General features: G+C 54.5%; 1 protein-coding gene across 1 annotated transcript in view; it reads left to right on the plus strand.

Moving 5' to 3' along the window:
* Positions 1 to 6,483: 6,483 nt before the first annotated feature.
* Positions 6,484 to 24,744, plus strand: part of NPHP4 (nephrocystin 4) — a gene marked incomplete at its 5' end in the record, with an annotated part of 66,368 nt that continues 48,107 nt past the window's right edge. Inside the window, 6 exons of the mRNA XM_080922064.1 lie at positions 6,484 to 6,618; positions 10,172 to 10,324; positions 16,745 to 16,917; positions 18,079 to 18,143; positions 18,827 to 18,982; positions 23,005 to 23,141. Coding sequence (XP_080778190.1) covers positions 6,484 to 6,618; positions 10,172 to 10,324; positions 16,745 to 16,917; positions 18,079 to 18,143; positions 18,827 to 18,982; positions 23,005 to 23,141 — 819 coding nt within the window. The remainder of the gene's footprint in view (positions 6,619 to 10,171; positions 10,325 to 16,744; positions 16,918 to 18,078; positions 18,144 to 18,826; positions 18,983 to 23,004; positions 23,142 to 24,744) is intronic.

Consider the following 24,744-nt stretch of genomic DNA (forward strand, 5'->3'; position numbering starts at 1 on the left):
ACGCCCCTAGCAGCCTATTATTGGCTACGATTCACGCCAGTCACAGTCTCATTGGCAACAGCCAGAGGAGTCCATGCAAATCATGCAGCTCCCGCCGATGCGTCGATTGGCCGGCGTGCACAGAGTCTGAATCCTTAGACTCGGGTTCTCATTGGCTGTGCGGCCCTGACGTAAGAGTGACGCGAAGCGGGTTCGGGTTGAGTGAGCTGTATCCCTCAGGCCCGGGCTTTTCGCGTGGGTGGCGGCGGATTGGGCGACACCCTGGGCCAGCACTGGACCCACGAGTCCTCGGATTGCGCTGGGCACCGGCAGCCCGATCGCTGGATCCACTGTGTGGGACGTGTTCGGTAGCGTGGATCCCGTGCTCGTCTCCTAGGTAACGCACCAGCGCTGGACTGAACCAAGTGCGGGGGAAGTCAGCGTGTGTTGGAGGCGCGGGTGGCAGCAGAGCCTCAAAGAGGCTTCAGGGTCTCAGGTGGGGTTGCATGTGTCATCTCATGGACGACCTGGTGTTTGCAAGGAACCGCACGGAACACGGGGCCGGGCCGGGCTCGCGTGGGTTGCATTTTCTTCCCCTCGCATCGCCTTTGGTGCATCCCGGTTGCTGGCTGAAGTTGAGCTGCCGGGGTCTCCTTCAGTTAGCCTGCTGGCCCAGTGCGCGCTGCTGTCCCGGGCCAGCAACGGATGCTGTACGCTCGTTAGAGCCTTGAAGTCCATGGTCTGGTGTGCGCGCCTCGATCCCAGCCCTAAGCCGTGCAGCTCGCTCAGGTCCCTGCGGCCCGTGATGCTCTGTGAGGCCCCTGGTCCAGTCCCATGTCCAACCCTCGGGGCGCGGGCCTGACCTCCAACCCACGCTGCTGTCCGGGTTCCCAGTATGTCTAGCCCTGCTTTAGTCGGGGGAGATGCCCTCGCAGCTCACGAGGAAGTTGCACTGAAAGTCGGCTTTGCGGGTTTAGGGATTGGGCAGGCCCTCCGTTCCAACCCTGGTCTCATTGGCAGCTCAGCCATACAGTTCCCACGCGCCATAATTCTGCCTTGTGTCCCAAATTGACCTAGCACTATCTCGTCGTTGTGTTTCTCCACTTTGGTAAAGACCGTGTCTTTAGTTCCACAGAGGGGGAATGAGAGCATGCTAGGCATCCCTTAATGAGACTTAAGGGTCAGTGCTCCATTACTACCTCCTCCCCCAGATGGGGTAAATCTCAGGTCTTTATTTCTGGAGACGAGGCTTCCCCGAGCCTGGCACCACTGTGGAATTTCAGCCTCTCTGGGTCATCTGACGGTCCTTCTGTGTTGATCGTGTCTCGTCGCTCCCCCAGCCCCTTCCACACCAAACTGAGTCTTGGTCATGGTCCATACTATACTAGATGCACCCCTCCCCCTCTCTCCCACTACAATGTAATGTTGTTGCTGGAGACGACATCTTGCCTCTGGACTACATCGGGGGTTGGCAAACATTGATTGAGTAAACTCCATCGCGGCTCTTGTCCATTGGAAGCAGGCAGGGAAGGTAAGGGTCTGCACTGAAGTTGACTTGGGCATCTCCCACAGGACTGTCACTGCCCTCTTCTGGACATCTTGTCTCTCCCTTGACTTCTGGCTTCTTTAGTGGGCTAGTCAGTATCAGCTGTGAATGCCACCCAAGCCAGTCACCAGGTGTGCAAGGTGGGCTGTGTCGACACTGCCTTCCACGTTGTACCCAACACGGCTCAGGCTTCAGTAGACACTCGCTGCCTCGTTTTCTTCCTCTTCACTGTGGGGAGCCTGTGGTGCCCCCTTCTCTGGTTCGAAGCCTGGGCTCTGTCTAATTTTCTTTCTAATGTTTATTCTTCCCAGTGGCTCCGTGGTTCTGTTATGAGGGTTTGTATCATGTGTGACCCTGGCTCTGGAAACCCCAGTGCATAGTCACTGTCACCTGAAGGGACTCTCATTGGCCTGAATGTGTCAGAAATGGCTCTGCAGGCCTTGGCCTTCTTCCCATTCCTCCTCTGCCTTGCTAAAAACTGTTAGATTACTTCCCTAAAGCTAGCCCCCCGCCCAGGTCTGCTCCCTTTACTTGCTGAGGCTGACCACCAAAGGTCCAGCTTTCAAAGTACTGAAGTCCAGCAAGCAAAAGCCCCCTTTGGCTCACCCAATTAACATGCCCAATTAAAATGAAACACCTCAACCTATGGAGTTTTCCATTTTTCCTTTATGAGCCACCATTTACCTAAGGGCATGTCTGTCTTCTCTCTATCCAGAGGCAGTCCTTTGTCCCTGGGGACTAATACCCCCTTCTCCCTCTCCTTTGTTCCCTTCCCCTTCTCCCTCATCCTTCATCTCCTGTCTTTGTGTCTTGTTCCCGGCTCCCTGTTTCCCTGGGGCAAAGGAATCTCCTTTGTGCAGAGAACATGGTCCTGGGGGTCCTGAGGCATCTGATCTCTTACACCACCTGACCCCAGTAAACTGGTTAGAGACATAATCGTAAAAGTGGAGAAAGGAGATTTACTCAATGTGGCCACACTGGAAGGAGGAACACATAAACGGGCCTGTCTAGGAGTACTAAGCTGACCTTCAGGTCAGAGGGGATATATAACTAAGCAGTCCTGGTCAGGGCATTGGCTAGCCCATCCCTTGACCCATCCTTGACTTTGTTCTCTCTCTCCTGCAAGGTGGTCTGAAAAGGCATGGTGTGAAGCCTCTTTTCCATAGTTTCTTGTTTGTGTTCAAGGCTTTGACTTTCCCTCCCCCTAGCCTGGGATTCCTGGGGAAATTTTACTTCTTTAGGGTTAGGAAGTATCTCTTTAGACTATCTTCTCTGCCAGACTGGACGTATTTCTTTCAGTTACTGACAGGTTCTCTCCAAGGACTAATGCTGACTCGGGGAGTTCAGTCTCCCTGGGGTGCATAGACTGTGTTTCTCTAGAGAGCTGGGGCGAGGGTTCTCAGTAGAGTGAGCGAAGGTCAGTCAGACCCTGGGAGGGCAGGCTGGTGCTTGAGCCCTTTTCAAGGCTTGTGCGGTGAGGAAGTTGGCCTGAGGGGGGCCAGGGGCTGTGTGAGGGTTTGTGTTAGGAGGGCTGGCCTCTCCAGAAATGCTCACCTTGGTCTCAAGTTCCGGTCCGTGCCGGTTTGGAGAGCAGTGAACAGCATCTCTCCAGGAAAAAGAGCAGCCAGGCTCCTCTCCACCGCAGCACCATTTGCTTATGTGAATTTTCCCTTAAGTTTTCTTGAGGAATGGCTGCCAAGGCTGTGGGAGGGACAGTCTGCTTCCGCCAGGAGCTGGCCAGGGAGCAGTCACCATAAGACAGGCCCCAAGCACTGCAACCAGCAGAAACACAGGCTGTGAACTCGTAGGGCTGGACCCAGGGCCATGCAGGAGCCTCTCACCTTCAGTAGGAGGTGGCCCTGGAGTGGGGTGTTGGCCACCTCTTTCACTAGTGAGAAGCTCTGCAGTCTTCCCACGGTGGCCATCACCAGATGCCATCGGTGGTTTTTATCCAGTTCCGACCGCCAGGCAGGCGTCCCAAGTGCGTCTCAAGGTTGACATCAAGGTGTGGACAGAGTGGACTCTCGGGGGCCCCAGCTGAGGATGTCATTTCTAGCTCATGGAGGCACCTGTATCCCTTGGTAACTGGCTCTTCTTCCCTCTAGAGACCGTGGCCCATGCTGTGGTCCTCTGCTCTTTCCAAGCCTTCTTACCCATCTCTCACAGGGACGTGTGTCCGCATCAGGCACTCTGGATGGTCCCGCACAACCTCCGCGGTCCCGTGCAAAATCCTGTGTGACGTGAAAAACCACACGTTCCAAGGCTCTGAGGATTGGAATGGGAATGTCGAGACTGTTCTTTAGCTTGCCAGGAAATCTGACCGGGGAGGGGGGGCGGGGCAGGATAGTGGTACCTCAGTGTCTCCTGGGATTCTGGGCTAGTTTTGGGCAGGAGTGCCAGTCCAGGCCGAGTCTCCCAGGGGAAACTTTGCCTATGGTGCTGCATGGTGAATCTCTGGTTTCCCTTAGCCCAACCGCTGTGGGCCTCTGGCTGGGTTGGAGTGGCCCTCCTCATGCATGGAATGGGCTCCTTTTAGAGGGAACATGGAAAGTGGGTCATCCTGGTAGACTGTCAGGTCCACGTGGAGGCCGGTGGCTTTGAACCACCGAGGGGTCACCTGACCTGTCGGTGTGTTCCAGGAGAGAGTGGGACACATAGCCCGGGAACCTGAGGCGGGACTGGGAGTGGGGAGGCTGACAGCCTTGTCTTTTTTCTTTCCTCACGAATTTTGTGCGGATGGAGGGATGACCCTGACGATGGCCCTTCATGTTTTACCTTCAGATCTTCCCAAGGATCCTGACAGACTTCAGTGTGTGGGATTTCTGTCCGTCCGTGTTCACCACACGAGCAGTCAGAACCCAGAAGCGTCAAAACACCAGTCGATTTTAAAATAGCACCGGTAAACCTGATTACATGATAATAATAATGATAATAATCACAACAATAATAATAAACCTTTGAAATTGCTTTGTGCTTGTGGCATGTTTTCACCGGCTTGGCAGAAGACAGAAGATTGTTCTGTGCGCTTCTGAGTCTCTTTGTCTGCTGTCTTGCCTGGTTGAAGCTTCTGTGAGAAATCCAGCCCCTCTGGGTAAGAGGAGGGCCTATTGGTGATTGTAAGCAGGCATTGTTTTTGTTTTGAGACAGTGTCTCTTTATACAGCTCTGACTAGCTGGACTGAGCTCCGGCTGGCCTTGAACTTGCCCTAGACCTCCTGCTGTCTCCCAGCTGCTGGCATTACAGCTGTGTGTGTGTGTGTGTGTGTGTGTGTGTGTCTGTGTGCGTGCGCACTCACTATGCCTGGCTAGCATTACAGGTGTATGTGGTTATGCCTGGCTGACATGGTTCAGGGTAAGCGCTTATGGATGGTTTTTCACAGATTGTTTCACAGTGGAGTCTGTCCACCAGTTGGCTTCTTACACACCAGCTCTTGCCTCCGGGTTTTGGACTGTTGTGGTCACTGGGTATTGGTCACTTGGAATGTTCTGGTGCTTGATTTTCACGGGTTGTCCGTGAATTTACAGATATAATTGTACGCTCCTGTTCGTCCTGTCCCGTGGCTGCCATCCTGCTCACAGTCAGGTTAGAGGTGGGGATACAGATGTTTCCAACACACATCTGTGAAAACTCCTTAGTTTGGGATGTGGCGGGAATCGTCAAGACAATACTGCAGGGGAGGGGTGAGTAGGCGGTGGAGGGGGAGAGGAGGAGAAGCCAAAAGATCTGTGGCTTTGGAGAGAGGCCGACCTGGAGATGCAATGAAATAGTGAGTTACACTGTGTCAAACAAACAAACCTGGTGTGTCAATGCCTTCTTCCTCTGAGAAAGTCCAGTCACTGTGTGTCACCGTGGCTCCCACAGCGGTCTCCTAGCCCTGCAGAGTGGAGCCCACGCTGACGGCGTGTCCCGCCGTGGGCTCACTTCCCATCGTTGGCCTGTCTGCTCCCCTCTCTCATCATTTGTGGCGGGCGTTCATCCTCGACGAGACTGAACGACTGTGTCGAACTACGGTTCTCCTGTGCCCTGTGTGACTTTGGCCAGAGGTTTATTTCCTTTGGACTCTACCTTTCATGAGAAGATGTCACTGCAGATGGGGGATGTGCTGGGCCCCTACGGTGAGCAAGTATGTGATGGAGAGGCAGGAGAGAGACAAGCAGACCAGTTTGTGCCTTTTGAGGACAGGCAGAACTGGAGACACAAGGCACGCAACCTCTGTGGGGAGCCGTCAAGGGGAGAGGGCAGGTATGGAGGGAGGGGGAGAGGAGTGGGGTTGGGGTGCATGATATGAAATTCACGAAGAAGCAATAAAAAAAGTGGAAGACAAGAAAAGAAAATACTTTCGTTTTGTGCTTTTTCCTCAAAGCGACTGGGTCACTTTGTTGTGTTTGAGAAGGTGTCAGCTGAAGCTACCTCAGACATTCCTCACTGAATGGAAAAGCAGGCTGGGCTGGGCGGGCAGTGGCCACAGCAGGCTTTCCCCTGGGATGCTCGGCAGCCCGTGGCTTTCAGCGGATGTGGAAATGCTTTACCTTGAGTTTCTCTCACGGTCTTGCAGAGTGTACCCAGCAGTCTAGACATGAAACGAAGTGTCCCTGCCTCTGCCAAGGACCTTCCCTGGTGCAGCTGATATTTCCGCTGAATGGTGACAGGCTCCACAGGGACCCACAGAGGGTGCTCACTGTGGACTGTGCCCCACCAGCACAGACGTCACCAGGGTGGAAACTCTGAGAGCAGTGGAGGTCTTAGAGATCAGCCACCGTGGTAGGGACTGGCCACTCTTAAGAGGCTGCACCCACAACTCTCCTCCCCTGGGATTGGCCTCTTACCGTCATCCGTCAGCTGAAGTGGCAGCTCAGGGTGGTGGCGACCCTGTCTGCCTGGGCTGACAGCTCTTGCCTTCATTTCACCACAGATGGTGCAGGGAGCCCTGGAGGCCCACATGAGGCTGGACGGGCAGCATGGATGACTGGCACAGAGCCTTCACCCAGAACACGCTGGTCCCTCCCCACCCACAGAGAGCACGGCAGCTTGGGAAGGAGTCCACGGCGTTCCAGTGCGTCCTGAAGTGGCTTGACGGGCCACTCATTAAGCAGGTAACGGGATCCTGGTTGACTGTCAAACGCGGCCTTTGGAGAAGGGGGCGTTGATTTCCACTTGCCCCCTCTGGTCTCTGCCGTACCTTTTAGTTACCTCAGGCTTGGCAGTGACAGTGAGCCGGGGACTTGGTCCCGTCAGCACCTGGGCCTTGGGTCAGCATTTCTACCCACAGCACCACGATGTGGGATCACAGGGGGTGTGTCTTCTGGGTTGCTCTGAGCCAAGGCGCAGGGGGATACCTTGTGTGGCCCTTCTTTGGTCTGCAGCCAGGAGAGTACTGCTCTGGGTAGCTTGGTAGCTCTGTCCACGGACTGTGGAAGCCCTTGTGTTTGGATGTCCCCCAGCCATTTGAACCCCAAGGCCTCTGCCTACATCTCCGCACCCATCCGCAGTCCTTTCCCGGAAGCCCGAGTGAGCTACTGGGACCGCACAGCCACTCAGAGAGCATTCGCGTGGCCTGTGTCCTTCTGAAGCCCACTGGCCTGCAGTTTGTCCAGATGGAGTCCTGACGGAGCTTGTTACAGGCTTAGGAACGAGGTGCTTGCTCGGGTACCACTGTCCCCCTCAGCTGTTTGTGCTGAAGACACCCTCAGCCCTGGGAGGGGGCTGCAGGACCCCCAGTTCACAGAAGCTGACAGAACCTGCAAGAGTCCAGCCAGCTTCTTGGGGCCACTTAGTTCCCGGAGCTGCCTACCTGGGCTGGCTCTGGCTGCCCTGCCTGGGAGCTCACAAGGCCGTTGGTGGCATTCTCTGTCCTAGAGACTTCCTAGGACAGCCCCCCAACCAATCTTCTTCTTCTTCTTCTTCTTTTTTTTTTTGTCTTTTGTTTTTGGTTTGAGAAAAGTAATTTACAGAGTTTGAAATTTGCAGGGAACACAAAGACGGTGTCCCGTCTCAGACGCCACCAGCATTGAATGCCTCCTGTACAACCCAGCACAAATTCGAAGCAATACAATAAAGACATGTATTGTGTTATCTGCACGTCGTTCTGAAGGATTTATTGTTTATGTTCAAGCGCCTATATGAGTTTATGTGCATCATTTGTGTACCGTGCCTGTGGAGGCAGACGGGTCGGAGCTCCTGGAAGTGGAGCTATGGGCAGTGGGGCCACCTGATGTGGGTGCTGGGTCCTAACCACTGAGCCATCTCCCTGGCCTCTGTTATCGTTGTTATTGTTATTATCATTATTATTATTGAGACAGGGTTACTGTGTAGCCCAGAATGGCCTCAGACACCTGATCTCTTGCCTCAGGTTAGTGAGTGTTGAGACACAGGTGCCTGTCACCACACCTGGCTCATTTTATTCCTCTAAATGTAAATAATGACACACACACATACACACACTCACATGTACACACATGCACACAAACATACATGCAAATACACATACATGAAAACATGCACACACGTACACACATGTACACACACATACATACACACTCACACACATACCTACACACTCACATACACATTTGTTCTGTACCTTGCTTAAAAATGATTTTAAAAACTTGTCTTAAAGATTTTTTTTTATGTTACGTGAGGAATTTTTACTTTTTAATTTTGAGACAGAGTCTCACCATGTAGCCCCAGCTGGCCTGTTGCTTACTCTGTAGACCAGGCTGGCCATAAATGCAGAGATCCACCTGCGTAGGACAATTCCCACGGATGGAACTCCTGACTCAAAGTCAGGCCAGAGTTAGCATTCAAGGTAACACCATGAGTTGTTTATAGTATTGGGTTTAGACCTAAGGACATGGGTGAGTTGGAAGCTAGCGGGAGAAGAGAAACTGTCTGCATAGGGAAGCGTGTGCCATGCAGGTTAGTCTCAGAGACCGGGGTTCAGGGACCGGGCAGGTCACACACATGATTACAAGGGATGCTGCGTTCCCACGGCTGAGTGCAGCTGCGTCAGAGCCCTAGCCACCCCCAGGCCGGAAGGTCACTGCATCGGACACACAGGCCACCGTGCTGTACCCCAGTTAAGGTCCGGATCCCGAAAGGACATGGACAGATGAGGGGGAGGACGTGCCCCGGCTCCATGCCCCTCCTGTGCATTTTCATGTTCACACGGGTGTGTGTGTCCTGACTGCCGTGCCGTTGAACTGTAAACCCAGAAAATCCTCCAACAACTGAAAATCGGCACGTTGTCCAATACCTTATGGGTCAAAGAGGAACATACAGAGAAATTAGAAATCCCGAGACTAAATAATGGCATTGACAGTGTCCGTCAGGGACCGGGTGACGGTGCACAGGCCACTGAAAAGACTGAAGCAGCTGCTGAGAGCAGATCTTGACACGGAGGTCCATGCTGGGCCCCGGTGAGGCCCAGAGTCACAGGGGAGGGTTGGGTGGACTGTCCCATGGTCTTTGTAGGACGCAGTGGGCTGGGCAGGCTGAGCCGTGAGGACCAGCCAGCTTGTAACGGAAGCAATCCCAGTGGTAGAGAGATTGATCGTCTTGTTGTCTGGGTCCTGGTCCTGGGACGGGGAGGTTCTGTGTGAGGCCAGAGAGGGGCATTCAGGGGAGGCCACAGTCCTGTTCTGTTGGGTTTGCCCGTCACACACGATCTCACAGGCAGGGCAGTGGCCAGCCCTGAGACCCAGCCTGTGTGTGAGGGCGTGAGACATCTCTTGTGAGGGAGTCTCCAGATGCTAGGGTTCAGTGACACACAAAATGAGAACACATGAATCTGGGGAAAAACAGAGCACTCCTGTCTGGTCCTGAAGCTTAGCTCTTGCCCCAGGGCCTGGCCTCATGCTGCACCCTCTACCTGGCTCCTTGTCCCCATGTCCCCGTGGTCTGCGTTCCTCTTAGTTCTCAGCCTGGACGCTGTTGTCCGGAAGTCCCTTCCCGGGAGCCCTTCCAAGCTCTCTTTCTTTGTTCCTGTGCCATTGGTGCCCAGAACTGCACTTGGCACAGACTAGAAACAGAGCGGAGGGCAAGGAGAGGGAGAGGAGGGAGAGAAAGGCGCGGGACCCTCACCTGGACATTGCAACAGGGGCTGTGGGGAGGGCTTTGCTTCTGGGCTCGTAGACTCGGTCTCCCCACGCGAGAACTGGTTTTCTTGTACTAATACCCCAGAATAATTCCTGCTCAGGATGGACTTAGGTTGGCTGCAGGAGATGAAGGAATCCATCCTGAAAGGCTTCAGCCAGAGCAGGTTCATTAAGCAACAATGGATGTGGCCAACGGCAGCTTCACAGGTGGTTTGGTCCAGGGTCTCGTGTGAGACAGCCTCGGCTCGTGTGAGACAGCCTCGGCTCGTGTGAGATAGCCTCGGCTCGTGTGAGACAGCCTCGGCTCATACCCTTTGTCTCTTGGTTCCATCTGTCAGCAGCCACAGGCTGGCCTCTGGTGTCCTAACGCCTTTGGCTGTGTGTTAAGTTTATGTCACCTGAGGGCATTTCAGGGTTCTGATTGGCCAGGGCAGGCTGAGGATCATGATTTATATCTCTTCCCAGACCAGCTGCTGTAGGGAGAGGATGTTGCCAAAATGCCCAGTGTCCTCCAGACGTTCCCCATTGTGGCTCCTTCTCTGGTATCTCCTAGGCGATCCTAGACATGCTGTCGGAGCTTGAATGTCATCTGCGGGTGTCTCTCTTTGATGTCACCTACAAACATTTCTTTGGGAGGACGTGGAAAACCACAGTGAAGCCCACCAATCAACTCTCTAAGCAGCCGCCCAGGATCATCTTCAATGAGGTAGGTGGGTTCTGCCAGCCCGGCCCGGGCAGCGGGGCCTCGGCACACACATCTCAGGCACAGCCTGGGCCTGGCAGCTCTCCTGCAGCAAAGCTTGTCATAGCGGTGGTACACTGTTTCCAATCCAGCCAGGTGGGTGGGCTGAGCCTGGTTTGTGGGGATGTGGAACTTAGGCCCTCTGCTTTCAGGGAGCCTCTGGGGTCTTGGGGTAGTGAAGTTACTGATGCCATCTGACGTTGTGTTAGCTTTCACGCCCATAACAAAAATACCTGGGGAATAATGACAGAACAGGGACTTTCCAGTTCACAGACCTTGGCTCTGCTGACTCTGGTCCAGTGGTGAGGCAGAGCGTCGTGGGGGTGGGTGGGTGGGGGCGCAACACCTCTCCTCTCGTGGCAAAAAGGAGGCGGAGAGAGAATGCCTGTCCTCATGGGCTTCGTCCCCCTGTCCTTTTCCATCTGGACTTTTTAGTCTGTGGGTCAGCATCACCTGCATTCCAAGTGGGTCATCCCACTGTAGGGAGTCCTGTCCAGACGCACCCAGGGCTGTGCCTTGCTGGCCCACGTGTTTCTGACTCTGTGGCCGGTCAAAAGCAACTGTCACAGGTGGTGAAACCAAGACTCAAGAAAATGGCTCCCTGCGTGGAAGGCAACAGAGTGTGGACCCGGAGCGATGCTTCTGCCCCCAGGCGCGGTAGTAGTTTGGTACTGTTTGGGCTGGTGTTCCCCGGGGAGCCGCTTGGCTCCCTTGCTCAGGCTAGCTCCCAGGTAGATGCCAGGGAGAGAGCGCCTCGGAGGAGGCAGAAGGACCAGGAGCCTGCTTCAGGCAGGGCTGTGAGGACGGCCCACGAGAGGCCAGGGCTGTTACATTGAGAAGGAACAGGGCACCAGGATGAACAACAAGTCTGTGAACACGAGGAGAGGGGACCTGGGGGCTGCTGTGGCGGTGGGGACCTGGGTGGACAGCCATGTCCTGCAAGCCTTCTCACACTGGGCTCTTTAAGAGTCGAAGAGGCTACAGAGGCCTCCCGAAAGCTGCCTGCTGTTTCATGTCACCTTCAGGGGACAGCAGGGAAGACTCTGCCCAGGCTTGACTCTGCCGGTGACAGCCACTGATGACTCTGAGCTGTTTCCTCTCTAGCAGGTGAAGTGACTAAGGATGAGGAGCCCCGGTTTTGTGACAGTTGGTACCATGGTCGACGGTGGAGGTGACCGTGGTGGTTTTGAGTTGCTATTCTGGTCACTTATACCGCAGGGCTCCCTTTCTGACATGGCTGCCTCAGTCTGGTTGTGAACACGGTGATCTCTGACCTTTGCCGTCGTCACCCAGCCACATGGTTTTGTGTGCCTTGACATGGCTCGTCCTGAGGCTGCCCGGAACTAACACGGGCAGTTGAGGGAGAGAACGGCCCCAGGGGTCAGGAGATTAGTCTTGGCAGAGTCTGTGTCATGGGAACTGAAAAGTGTTGGTCTGTGTTTGACAGGCCAGCCTGTCAGCGGCAGCAGGAGCCCATGTTGTTAACCCTGTCATGGCTCTGCGTGACCCCACGAGGGCCGTCTCAGCATAGGCCGTGCATAGCCTTGGTCCATTGGCACCACAGTGGGTGGGGGATGGTGCAGCCCCGTGCTGCCCTTGGCAGCAGCCCTGGAGGCACGGATGGGCTGTTTTGATTTTTCTTTCTCCCGTGTGCTGGGGGCCCAGGGAAACCTTGTTTTGTTTCTGTGATGAATGGCGCTGGTGGCCAGTATAACCGGGCTTCTGAGTGTCTAGGTGTGACAGTGACACGTTCGCCTCATCCTTCTCTCTGTGGAGGGCAGCAACCCCCAGTCCTTGTTTGAAAGCGGAGGAAGCAGGTGCAGGGAGAAAGGGGCGTCTCCCCTTGGCCACCAGGATGCACAGCCCCTGTTCCGTGAGGTGTCCATGGTGCCCCTGTGCCTATCTGAGCTCTAGGCCAGCCACCTTCTCTGGAGCCAGCACAGAGACACTTGGTCTCTGGAGGGCCTAGCACCCTCTCCCCCTCCCCCTCCCCCTCTCTTTCTCTCCCTCTTCCCTACCCCTCTTCCTCCTTCTCCCCTTCCCTCTCCCCCCTCCCTTTCTCTCTCCTCCCCCTCCCCCTCCCCCTCTCTCCCTCTTTCTCTTCCCTACCCCTCTTCCTCCTTCTCCCCTTCCCTCTCCCCCTCTCCCTTCCTCTCTCCTCCTCCCCCTCCCCCTCTCTTCCTCCCTCTCCCTTTCCCTCTCCCCCACCCCCTCCCCCTCCCTCTCCCCTTTCCTCCCCTTCCCCCTTCCCCCTCTCCCCCTCCCCCTCTTCCCTATCCCTCTCCCTCCCTCTCCCCTACCCTCTCCTCCCCCTCCCCTCTCCTCCTCCCTCTCCCTTTCCCTCTCCCCACCCCTTCCCCCTCCCTCTCCCCTTCCCTCCCCCCTCCCCCTCCTGCCTGTCCCCTTGCTTAGCTCTGTATTTAGGGATGGGTCAGATGAGCCCTACTGCACATGTTCTGCTGCTCACTGGGGATCCTGACTCAGACCAGCACTGTCTATTTGGAAGTGGGACCTTCCCTCGCCAATCCTGGGGATGACAGGGGTGACCCCTGTAGAAGACCCAGTGGTTGTGAGAGAGACAGTTCTCAGGACCAATACTGCTTCTGTCCTTGACTCAGATGTGACATCAGTTGTCCCAGAAACTCAGAGACACTTAAGATTTCACTGCCCCCTGGTGGCCAGGCACCGTCCTGAGCCCGGACACACCTTTGACCAGGAAAACCTGAGGCTCTGGCTTGCTTCTGGGTTTGGGTTACCCATGCTGGTGGGAGCCACAGCAGGCCAGCCAGCTCAGCCAGGCAGCAGCCTTGATTTGTCTGCGGTTCCAGCTGTGTGTTGGGAGGGACGGAAGAGAGCGTGGTTCTGACACAGAGAGTGTGCTGCCTCAGTGTGTGGCAGCCAGAGCAGTGCTGTGCTCACTGCAAGCAGCAGAGGCTAATGGTGGCCCAGCCACGAAGCTGGCTCAGCAGCTGGCAGCACCTTCGCTGTCCCCTGACACCAACACAGACACAGAGACTGCGGTTCAGTTAAGGGAAGGGACGTTCCCTCTGATCTGCGTGGTGTGTGCCTCCACGTGTCGGATGTGGTCGAAGTGCTCTGGTTGGTACTTAGCGCGTGCCACGATTGTGACCGCTGGCTGACCCGTTGCTCTGGACACACACGCATGACTCAGATGCAGTTCACCTCTCAGAGGTGACTCAGTGGTACTTTCCTGGGATTCCCATCAGCACTGGCTTGGGCAGATCTGCTGTGAGGTTGGGAGCTCCCAGTAGCAGGGGGCTGTACTCGGGGTGACTGTGGCTTTGTGGTCTCCGTGTGGGTAGTAGATTGACTAGGCATGCTTTGGTGCATCAGGCAGGTTCTGTATGTGATGAGGTTGTGGGGTGAGCTCGAGATGCCATCTGAGACCCGCAACCAGCTCTACCCTCAGAAAAGACAGCAGAAATGCTCCTTGGTGAACAGTGACTTTGCAGGTCTCTGTTCCTGGTGTCCTCTACTCTGCTGAGATCTTCCCTGCTGGAGAAGAATCACCTTTCACTTCTTTTTAAATAATTCATTCAACCTCCAGAAAATATCTCCCAAAAAGAAATCCTGGCGGTCACAGTAAAGCACACGTTCCGAATTTCTTCTAAGGTGGGCATGGCCCTCCTCAGCACGATCTCCACAGGCAGCCCCGCCCAGAGCAGGGGACCCTGGCCAGGTCCTGAAACAGTGGCGGGGTGACCCCCTGCCCTTCACAGAGATGTTTCCAGTGCTGTGAGCACGGAGTCCTGACGGCTCTCACTCCTCAGAGTAACAAAAGCTGTCAAAGCCACCCTCAGGAAAGGGTGCTGCTCCGAGAGGGGCGGCACACACAGGTCGGAGACAGCTGTTTCCACAGAGGGCCCAGGCTGAGGCTGATGAGAGCTTCGGTTGGTATTTGTGGATTGCTTTTCCTGAAGGGCTTGCATTAGAGGCTTGTTGTTGTGTGGGTATGGGGTGTGCCTGTGTATGTTTGTGTGCATGTGTGTCTCCAGGTAGGTGTAAGTGGGGGAGAGCTGGGGGGTGTCCTGCTCCATCTCTCTCCCCTTTATTCTCTGGTGCTTTCTGCTTTTTTTCTGCCTAGGCTGTCCAGTCAGCAAGTTCTCCTTCTGTCTCCACCATCCCCTGCGCCAGGCCAAGCCTTCGGGTGACAGGTGACAGGTGTGTTCCACTCCCTGGTTTTTACCTATGCGCTGGGGATTGGAACCCAGGTTTTTGTGTGCACAGCAAGCATTCTTAAGGACCCAGCCACCTCCCCAGCTGCTAACGGCTTGTTTAGAACTACCTGTGTGCACAGCGCTGGTTTAATCTCTCTCAGCTTTCTGCTGCTCAGGTTGGCCTGGCTGCCAGCAGGAGATGCCAAGTACAGCTTCTTCTTAGAGACACATTGTCAGGGCTGTTTTTAATTCCACTATTGCTAGCAAGAAACAGAGACCCGACCCCTAGGCAAGCGTTGTCGTCTGCTTTTGAAGACGGAAGCACCAGGGTGGGAACACAGATGATTTATTAATCTGTTTACTCCATCAGGAAGGAGCCTTGGCTGGTGCCCGGTGCCCGTGAGAGGGAGCTGTAGCCCAGTGGGGGTGAGAGCCAGTTCTTCTGTTGCCCATGGCTGTCTTCACAGGGGATCTGATGGGTTTGACTCAGACTTTAATCATGCCATCCTAGTTGACACACAGAGTTTTCGTCTCGGGATGTATGGCGTCGTGTTAATTGAATCGCTCCGGTTCGGAGGCTTGTTTCCGAGAGCCTCTCAGCTGCGTGCTGTCTGGGATTTTGCCGGAGCCTTTTGCAAGCCAGAAAGCCAGGGGAGACAGGGCGGCTCCTGGACACCTGCGATCCAGCAGAGAGCGGAGGATGGGTTGCGTGTCCATCCCTGGGAGGCCGCCGCTTCCTCCGTTCCTCACTGCCTTTCATTTTTTTGGATCAGTGCAAGTGCTTTACATGGCCTCCTAATCCGACCTTTGCAAAGCTGGGAAACAGCTTTCAAGTTCAAGTCTCAAGACGTAGGTTCTTAGTCAGCCAGGAGTGAGGCTGATGCGCCTGAACTTGGACTGTCCTTGTTCTTTGCGTGTCCTCGGTGTTTGTGTGTCCTTGGTGTTTGTCTTTCCGGCTGGCCCACTGCTTAGGTGGAGTAGTTTCGAGGTGACCTCCGAGCTCGGCAGTTCCCACTGCTTCGGCTGAGAATCTAAATGTTTGTTTCACTGCTGGAAGAGGAGGGCAGTGTTCCTAGACTCGGTATGCGCAGGTGGAAGGAAACACGCAGTTGAGGCTCAGACAGGCTAACGGCCCAGCCGGGCTCCGAGAGCATCGTGAGTCCCAGAACCCGAAGCGTAACTCTGCCTCGGCCCAGCCACCTGTCAGCTCCAAGTGGCCATTATTTCATCATTTTGCAATAAAAGATAATAGAATAGCGATTTATAGTTCGAGGCTGATGTTTTAATGCATCCCTCTGTTATCCTCGCTGACAGTCTGTGATTACAGTAACCACTTTCTGGGTGACACCTCAGTAATGACTCCTTAATGGGAGTGTTAGCTGGAATTTCAATCACAGCCCACTGGCCGGCCTCTGCCCTGCCTGCCCTGCCTGCAGGGGGTCTCTCTGTGCTCTGCTGGGGTCCAGACACCAGACACCAAAAGGCGTGTTGGCGTATGGAAGCGAGTCCTGCAATACTCCTCAGGGCGGGGACAGGAGGCCCTGTGGTTAGCAAGTCCAACCCTTAGCTCCACCTCTGTCTCTTATGGTTATGATGTGGTTAATTAGAACTGAAGACAAGTGTGTTAAACTGAACCAGGGGAGGACGCGCGCGTGTGCGTGTGTGTGTGTGTGTGTGTGTGTGTGTGCGCGCGTGCGTGTGCATGCGTGCGCTCACGTTTACTTGACTGTGTGTGGTGTACATATGTGTGTAGGCATATTTGTATGTGTGTGCACTTATCTGTGTGGGTGTATAAACACGTTTGTGAGTACATTTGACGGTTTTAAGTTGATATTGGGAATGTTGACTTGGTCAATTAACTCCAAACAAGGGATGATGGGCCTTCCACCTTACTCACCGAGACAGACTCCTTCGATCAAACCCAGAGCTCACTGACATGGTAGTGTTTCTAACCAGTTTGCTCCGGGATGCTTCCTAGGGCTGGAATGTGCATGGGTTTCTGGGGTGTGAACTCCAGCTCAGAAGCTTGCACTCCAGCTTGCACTCCAGCCTGCGATGGGTTTGTCATGGTGATGTGCTCTTGTCCCTCACGAGGTCACTGGGTGGGGCCTGATGCTTGTGGTGTGCCCATGACAGGCGGTGGGGAGGAGGGTGCCTCTGCGTCCCTCCCTCTGACGACTTCCGTGGCCCCTGCTCTCTCTTACAGCCCTTGTACTTCCACACGACCTTGAGCCACCCCAGCATCGTGGCCGTTGTGGAAGTGGTGGCTGAAGGCAGGAAGAGGGACGGCGCCCTGCAGGTGCTGTCCTGTGGGTTTGCAATTCTTCGCATCTTTGGCAATAAGCCGGAATCTCCCACCTCTGCAGCCCAGGACAAACGGTACCGTCTACGCTTTCTCCTCCTCTCCGTCCTCCTCTTCCTCTTCCTCCTTTTCCTCTTCTTCCTCCTCTTCCTCTTTTCGAAGATTAATTTTTATTTTATGTATATGGGTCTTTTGCGTGTAAGTCTGTCTGATGCTAATTCTATGTTAGCCAAAGGGTTGCTCTCGTCTGTGAAGGGAGACCCGGCTTCCGGTCTGAGTGTCAGGCTGCACACAGGCCAAAGCCCTGACCTCTTTTGTGGGAGATTTTAGGCAGGCTACCTGCTCATTGGTGCAGGCGTTAAACAGCTGTGTGGTGTGGACTGTGTCACACTCATCATTGAGCAGGTGACAGTGAGTGCCTACCCCAGGCCAGGCTGTTTAGATCCTGGCTGCACAGACATGGATTTGGGTGAGCCTCCTGCCTGGGGTCTCGTTCACACCTCACCTCTGGATCCCAGTTTCTTCCAGTTGGGACCAGTCTTGTGCAGCTCACACTTTGCTGTACGGTAGGACTCCTGGTAGCACCCTGGTCTCCGCCAGCACATGCCAGGAGCACCCTGCCCAGTGTCTTAATGTGTGCATGGGAATGCTGGTCTTGGGTGAGAATCCTGCTCCAGAGACGCGCCTGGGTGTTGTCTTTCTGACACTTCTCAGTCTCTTTCTGTTGCTTTCTAGCTTTAAAAAGTTAGTTTTATTCTATCTGTCTGTCTGTCTTTCTGTCTGTCTGCCTATCTGTCTCTGTTTGCCTTTGTCTGTCTCTGTCTCTGTTTGCCTTTGTCTGTCTCTTTCTCTGTTTGCCTTTGTCTCTGTCTCTGTCTGCCTTTGTCTATCTTTGTTTTCGTCTGTCTCTGTCTGTCTGTCTTTGTCTGTCTGTCTCTGTGTGCAGGCACACACATGTGCCTGGCATGTGTGTATATGTGCCCTTGGAGACGAGAAGAGGGCGTCAGATTCCTTGGAGCTGGAGTTAGAGGTGGTCTTTGGGGCATGCTTGTCAGCGGTGGAGAGCTGGCGCTGCCCCCGGCCGACTCTGTTTCTGTAGCAGACATGACTGGCCACATTTAGAAGGCTGTGGGAGGCAGGGTCTCAGGATCTGTCCTGGGAGGTGGGCGGGGTCCTGGTAAGTGATGTAGTGTCATGGAATGTGATCAGTTGACATGGTTTCTGGGTTCTGTTTTTAGGTTGAGGCTGTATCACGGCACCCCCAGAGCCCTCCTGCACCCACTTCTCCAGGATCCCATAGAGCGTAAGCGACTGGTCTGGTCTGAGTGTGTGTTTCAAGCTCCTGGCTTTCCTGAGGGCTTCCCATCCCACCCTGTCTGTCTGTCTCCTTCAGTCTGAGCCCTTGTAGGCCAGCAGGTCCTGCAGTGGTTCTGGGCACCTGTGGGACAGGCTTGGCTTTGATTCTGTAGTGAAACCTGCCTCTGTCTCTGGAGTGTGTCTGCACATCCATGTGCTCATTCGCATGTGAGCATATACACATACGTATCTTCCCACCTATCCACACACATGTACACTTTGCATGCACATAGGTGCACACACAACCTCCCCATGCACATGCATCTGCACATACATGTATGTACACACACACGCATGCTCACACAATACAAACAAAGCCAAAAGCCAGAAAACAAGATTCTGTTGTTTCAGTTTCAACAGAGACAGTGGCGTGTGCCTTGGTCCCTCTTGCCTTTGTTTGTTCTTTTTTTTTTTTTTTTTTTGAGACAAGGCTTGTTGTATGTGGCTGGGTCTAGCCTGGCACTCACATTCTTCTTTCGTGTAATTCCCCAGTGCTGAGAATACAGGTGTGTACCCCAGGCCTGATGTCACATGTACTCTCCACTCCTTAGGGAAACAAGCCGTGTGCTCAGGATGTTTTTCCTTCAATTTCCGGGTTTTGGCTTTTTGACTGGCGCTTCCTCCCCGCAGAGAACAGGTACATGACGCTGATGGAGAGCTGCAGCCTTCTGTACACCCTGAAGCCACACCCGCCCCTGGAGCCCGCCTTCCACCTGCTCCCCGAGAACCTCCTGGTGTCTGGTCTCCAGCAGATCCCTGGCCTCCTCCCGCCTCATGGGGACACGGGTAAGGTGTCCTCGGATCTCACTGCTGTGGATTTGGATTAGCTCAGACTCAGGCTTCAGGGGACCTGGGCTCATTCTGATGGGTGAAGTTGACTGGGCCACTCACAAGTCCCTTAGTAGTGCGGCCTGGTGTGTGAGGAAGGCAGGTGTCAGGGGCATCCATCACATCCATTCTGAAGAGTGTCAGAGCCTCCATCCTGCTCAAGGCCTTTCCTGGGGCAGTGCTGTAACACCCACACTTCCTGTTACTTTCCAAGGACGTGCCGGGAAAGCCACCATCGTTGCGTCTCACCCCGCCTCACCCCAGTGATATTGTCGGTATTGTTCTTGGTTACACTGAAATAGATAAAACATAGATGACCACCGTAAGCATTGTAATCAGGCTGCTCAGGGGCAGCAAACATCTGTGTGTGGTAAAGATGTGAGATTACACCAAGAATCCTTACTCAGTCAATCCAGGAAAGACTACACACCCTTCTTTCTATACTCCACTCTGCAGACAAAGACACTGCCAGTAGCTCTGGGACCCCGGGACCCTGGTCTCGCCCTCCTTCCAGCCTTGGCCCCTTGAGGGCCGCAAAGCCAGGTGGGACACCCAGGTTTTTTTGCTCCAGAGCCTACAGCACCACAGATAGGGCCCAGAGATGGCTGCTACACAGAGGTTCTCAAACCCGCTGGCCTCCTTCGTCCTTCAGGATCTATTCTAGAAGGTTCTCCGCTCTGCTATGGTGGCTTCTGTGCATGGGAGTATCTTGCTTGCCTCTGTGCAGAGCAGGGTTATGGTTATGGTCATGGGTTGGGCCCCTGGTGGGGTTGGCCATGGGACCACACTTCCTGTACAGCCCATGCCCTGCCAGGAGTACCGGGCTCTGCCATCGGCCCTGCCCCCTAGCACCTCTGCCTCCTTTTCCTGTGTTGTTGCCAGATAAGGTTGGGTGTGTGGCACTAGGCCGATCCCTCCAAAGGAACTGGCCATCACCTACTTTGGCTTAGTTGTGTTGTTTAGGAAGCATGTATTGAGGTTATAGTATTTTCCCGGCATTCCTGGTATGCGCCACACAGTGAAAGTTCCCGGGCAACACAGAGCAGGAGACACCTGGCTCTTGCCTCAGGACTTGGTCAAGACCACCAGCTGTTGACAATGGCACCTGTTAGTGCCGTGGCCTCTGGCGAGCCACCAACGATGTATGACCCCCGTAATCTCTTTTGTCGAACGACAGTCATCCTCTGGGACAGACTGGCATGGAGACTTAGGGCTGTAACCCCTGTCACATGTGTGCATACATGTGTTTTTCCCAGGATCATCCACAGTGGTTCCCTGGAGAGGCTAGCCCAGGAGGACCTTCTGTGGGAGCCCCCCACCCCTGCTGTGTGTATTTGTGGGGGATGCTGCTTGCTTCATGCACAGCTAGAGAGGCTGAACTCCTGAGAGCAGGAGGAGCTGGTCCACAAGGAGAGTCCATTCCAAGCTTGGTTTCTGAGCCCTCTCTCATTTCAATAACGTTGCTCAGTTCCTCCTCAGGTGAAGGTTTTGGCCAGACCCTGCCCTTCTCCTCCCGGCTGACTTGCTCTGGTGACCAGGCCTTGGGTGGTCTGGACCAGCCATGCGAGCGGCTCCTGTAGCAGCTTCATCAGCTCTGCTCAGCCCCTCACTGGACTCTGTTAAGCTCTGGCAGCTGGGCCTCTGTTTCCTGCAGCTGGCTGGTCCCCTGCCCTCTCCCTGCCCGAGCTGCTGGATGCTGGGATGTGGCCTCAACTGTGACCCTCTCTCTCCCTGTCCCCGTTCACAAGCTCTCTGCTTGCACTGAAGCACACGCAAGGCCAGGCAGGGTGCTTGTCTTACATTATTGTGCCCGGGTGTTGAGCCAACCCACTGTCCGCCAGCCGCAGGGCAAGCCTTATGAGGGTGAGGGGGATGCTCAGAGTTCCCCTTCCTGTTCTGTAGAAGCAGATAAGGTGGAGGCACATCATCGCCCTTAGCTGGGTGATGGCTCGAGGTGCAGGAACACCCTTTCTGTCCGTCTGTCTGTCCGTCCGTCCATCCGTTCGTCCGGTGGGAATGGACCATAAACAATAAGTTCAGGGCAGGGCCAGTCCTGAAATGTCCAGTGGACACTGGTGCCTGAAGCCCCTCAGGAAATTCGGCATGGCTCTCTATAAGAGAGCTACAGTGGAGAGTGACAGACTGAGCCTGGATTCAAAGCAAAGAGAAATCGAGCTCAAGCAGGCTACAGGGGTGTCTTGAAGACCCGGACACCCAGGAATCTGGTGGCCAACCGACGCCTTGATGGTGATGATGTCATTGAAGCTGCCAGGTGTGGCTCAGTACAGACAGAGCCAGGGTGAGGGTATGAACCTTCATCTTGCCTGCTCCTGGGATCAGTGTCTGCGTGGCGCACTGCTTGCCAGCATGTGCCGAGAAGAGTGCCTTCCTGGCAGAGGTGCTGGGTTGCTCTGAGCCCAATTCCCTACCTGCACCCCTTGAACACAGTTAATTAATTTGCAGAACACAGTAGCTGCTTAGCAGAGAGTGGAGAGCAGAGAGAGGGAGGGGGAGGGAGAACTGTTACATATCTCTCGCTCCTCGTTTCCCATTCCAGCTCCCTTCCTTTGCCTGCTCCCCCACTTTGCTATGATGTTCTACCTGGAGTGACCTAAGTTCCCCAGGGACCTCCTTGTGCACTACAGGGGCCCCGTGGCTGCCTTGCCTCAGTTCCTAGAAGCTTTATAAGGAGCCACCACATAGCAGCCTTTTTCGTCTCTGTTGTCAGGGCAGCAGGATCCTAGGGCTAGGGTACCACCTCCCTGCTTAGTGCACCCATTGAGTGCACCGATCTGCCCCTGCTTGGGGGGTCAGTAAGGGAGGTCCCCAGGTCAGGATGACGTCAAACGCTCTCCCAGAGTTGGCTGGGATACAGCCTAGTTGTAGAATGCTCACCTGCAGACAGTGGGCTTGATCCCCATGAAAGCATGTAGGCACATACAATGTGCTCAGGTGCACACACGCACACGACCGAACCTTCATCCCCACTTTCCATTAAACAGTTCCTCATCAGGCACGTGCGTGTTGCAGTGAGGCAGCATGCCCTGTCCCCAAAGTCCTCTGCGAAGCTGAGAAGGAAGCTTGCTCCACATCACTGATCCTCCAGCAGGAGGCCATAGAGCTCCTCCAATGGTCTCATCAGCACCAAGGGTTAGCTTAGCTCTTCCCACCTCTCCCCTCCATCTGTCCCTCCTGCCTTTTTTCCTTCCTCGCCCTCCCTCCTCTCAGTTCCTTCCAGCAGGAGGGAGTCCAGACTGGCCTTGCCTCCTGCCTCAGCCTTCTGTACGGGGTATACCACCACACCCAGTCAACTGTGCTTTTATCTCTGAAAGTGGCTTCTAAAACCCCCATGACCATATATCCAAATGTCTAAGTATCACAGAACGTATAGGAAGAGATGAAGACAGGAGCAGACTCAGGGTTTGGGGCAGTGGTAAAGCACAGGTTTCATGGCATTATGGGAAATGGTCAGCTTTTTCTGGGGTCTCGAGGAAGACCTCCCTAGCATACCCTCAGCATGGACACTGAGCCAAGTTCCAGGACCATCCTCCTCCTCCTCTCTGTCTCCTGGGTCAGGGCAGAGGGTTTTCTTATGGTACCAGTTGGCATGATTCTTCCAGTGTCTGTAACAGAGACATCCCATTCCTGCATGCCTCACATGGGGGTCAGGGTAAGTCAGTAGTGTGAGAAACTAAGCTGGCTGCGGTCCTGCAGATAATGCAAGGGGTAGGACAGCTGGAACAGGATGGGGCAGCCGGATCACAGTGGGGCAGCTAAAGGAGGGTGGCCTTTTCTGCCTGGCAGATGCTGGCTCAGTTTAAGGGTTCAGCCCACCTTGCCCTGCAGAGGTTCTGCTGCTCTGTGTGGATAGCTCTTGCCTGCAAGTCCCAACCACCCACAGTGCCTGAGATTGGTGGGAACATGGCCTGTGGCCTCTGCACACCCACTCGAGGACAACATGAACCCTCTTCCTGTTTCAGGTGATGCCCTGCGGAAGCCTCGCTTCCAGAAGCCCACCACATGGCACTTAGATGACCTTTTCTTCACCCTGTACCCCTCTCTGGAGAAGTTTGAGGAGGAGCTTGTGCAATTGCTCGTCACCGACCGCTTCCGGGAGGTATCTCATGTCTGTCTCACCTTGCTATAGTTTGACCTGAAGGGGCGGCTGGTGTCAGGATGGGATAGCCAGAATCTGCTATCATTGGTGTAGCAGTACATCCTGGGAGGTCTGGTTCTACCTTTTCCCTCTTTAAAATGCTGATGAGGGCATTTCTTCCCCTTTATCTGGATTGCCAGCTAAAGTTGGTCTAGGAGGGACCATTTTCCCCAGGCCACGCCCTGAGCAGGAGACCCTCCAGTCTGTAAAAGGTGCTGACAACCTGCAACCTCACTGATAATTAGCATAGACTGTGAAATAGTTTTCATTTGAGAGTAAATTGCCTCACCAAATGGGGGAAACAGAAAAGACTCTGCAGCTACCAAGGATCTCTGAGCCCAGGGAGCTCATTTAAGGAGCTGACTGGAGGCTTCGCTATAACATCTGTCAGTGCTTAGCTCTTCTAGACATTCCAAGCTCTGCCTGTGTAGACACAGCCCTATAAACTCATCCCCAACCCTCTGTCGGAGACACGTTACTAATCCTGTCTGTTGCTTCTGAAAACATGGTTTCTTCAGAAACCATGCTTGGGTGAAGGGTTTGGGGAGTCACATCAGGTGGGGGTATGGAAGTGGCTCTTGTGAGGGCAGTGCATGGAGCTCACACCTTGGCTACACTCAAGGTCAAGGCTCACCTGCACACAGGGTGTGCTGTGGTTCTTCTCCAGTTCCGTTGCTGACCTGTCTGCTCTGTCCTCGGGTCCTGCTGCTCTGACATCCGTCCTTTTGCATGTTCTCTGCAGCTTGTCAGTGTAATCCAAGAGGCTTGGAAATGCCTTCGCAGTTGGGGGACCCCTGTTTGTTCTTTTCTCTGAGTCACTGACCTAACTGTCCCCCATCTGGTCAGAGCACAGCCTGCCAAGTCCAGCAGCATGGAACAGTTGTGTACCAATTGGTTCTGCTGGGGCCCGAGTGGCCTTTTCCTGCTTTTTCTGGCTGGCAGCCACATGGAAACCTGCTCCTGCTGGGAGAATGGCTGTCCCTGTCCATTCTCTGAGCATAAAGAATGGGTTACCAGCATTTATACTGTGGGCAGACCTCTTCTTGTCACTTCTTAGGACCAGGGGTGTCTCTGCTCTTTATCCTTGGAACAGAAGACAGCACTTTCCATTCCCGGGGTATGACAGGCCAGTGGTGCATGTGCTCTTGCCCAAGCAAACCCAAAGAAGAGGGCAGGGCACACACGTGTGTGTGTGTGTGTTGGGGCTGGAACACACCTGTGTGTGTGTTGGAGTTGGTGGGCCACAAAAAGGCTTCTTTCTACTTGTCCCTCCTGTCTAGGCCCCAGTTTTTATCCTCACCACATCTGGTTTCCTATTCTATTCTGTCATCCTCAGATGAACCTCTGGACAGCGTCGGTTTTCCGGCCTTGACCTCTGCTTCTCTGAAACACACTCCTTTCCTCCACTGGTTTCTCTAGCACGTGGCTCTTTGGTGCTGTTCATCCACAGCTGCGTGGCGTCTCTCAGTGCGAGGGCACCGTGATGTGTCCATCTGTCCCGATGATACATGGACCTTTATTATCCTGCTGGGAACATTTCTGTTGAAATCTGGGTGCTTACACA

The sequence above is a fragment of the Micromys minutus genome (assembly GCF_963924665.1).
Source record: "Micromys minutus genome assembly, chromosome: 9".
In the NCBI taxonomy this organism is placed as follows: domain Eukaryota; kingdom Metazoa; phylum Chordata; class Mammalia; order Rodentia; family Muridae; genus Micromys; species Micromys minutus.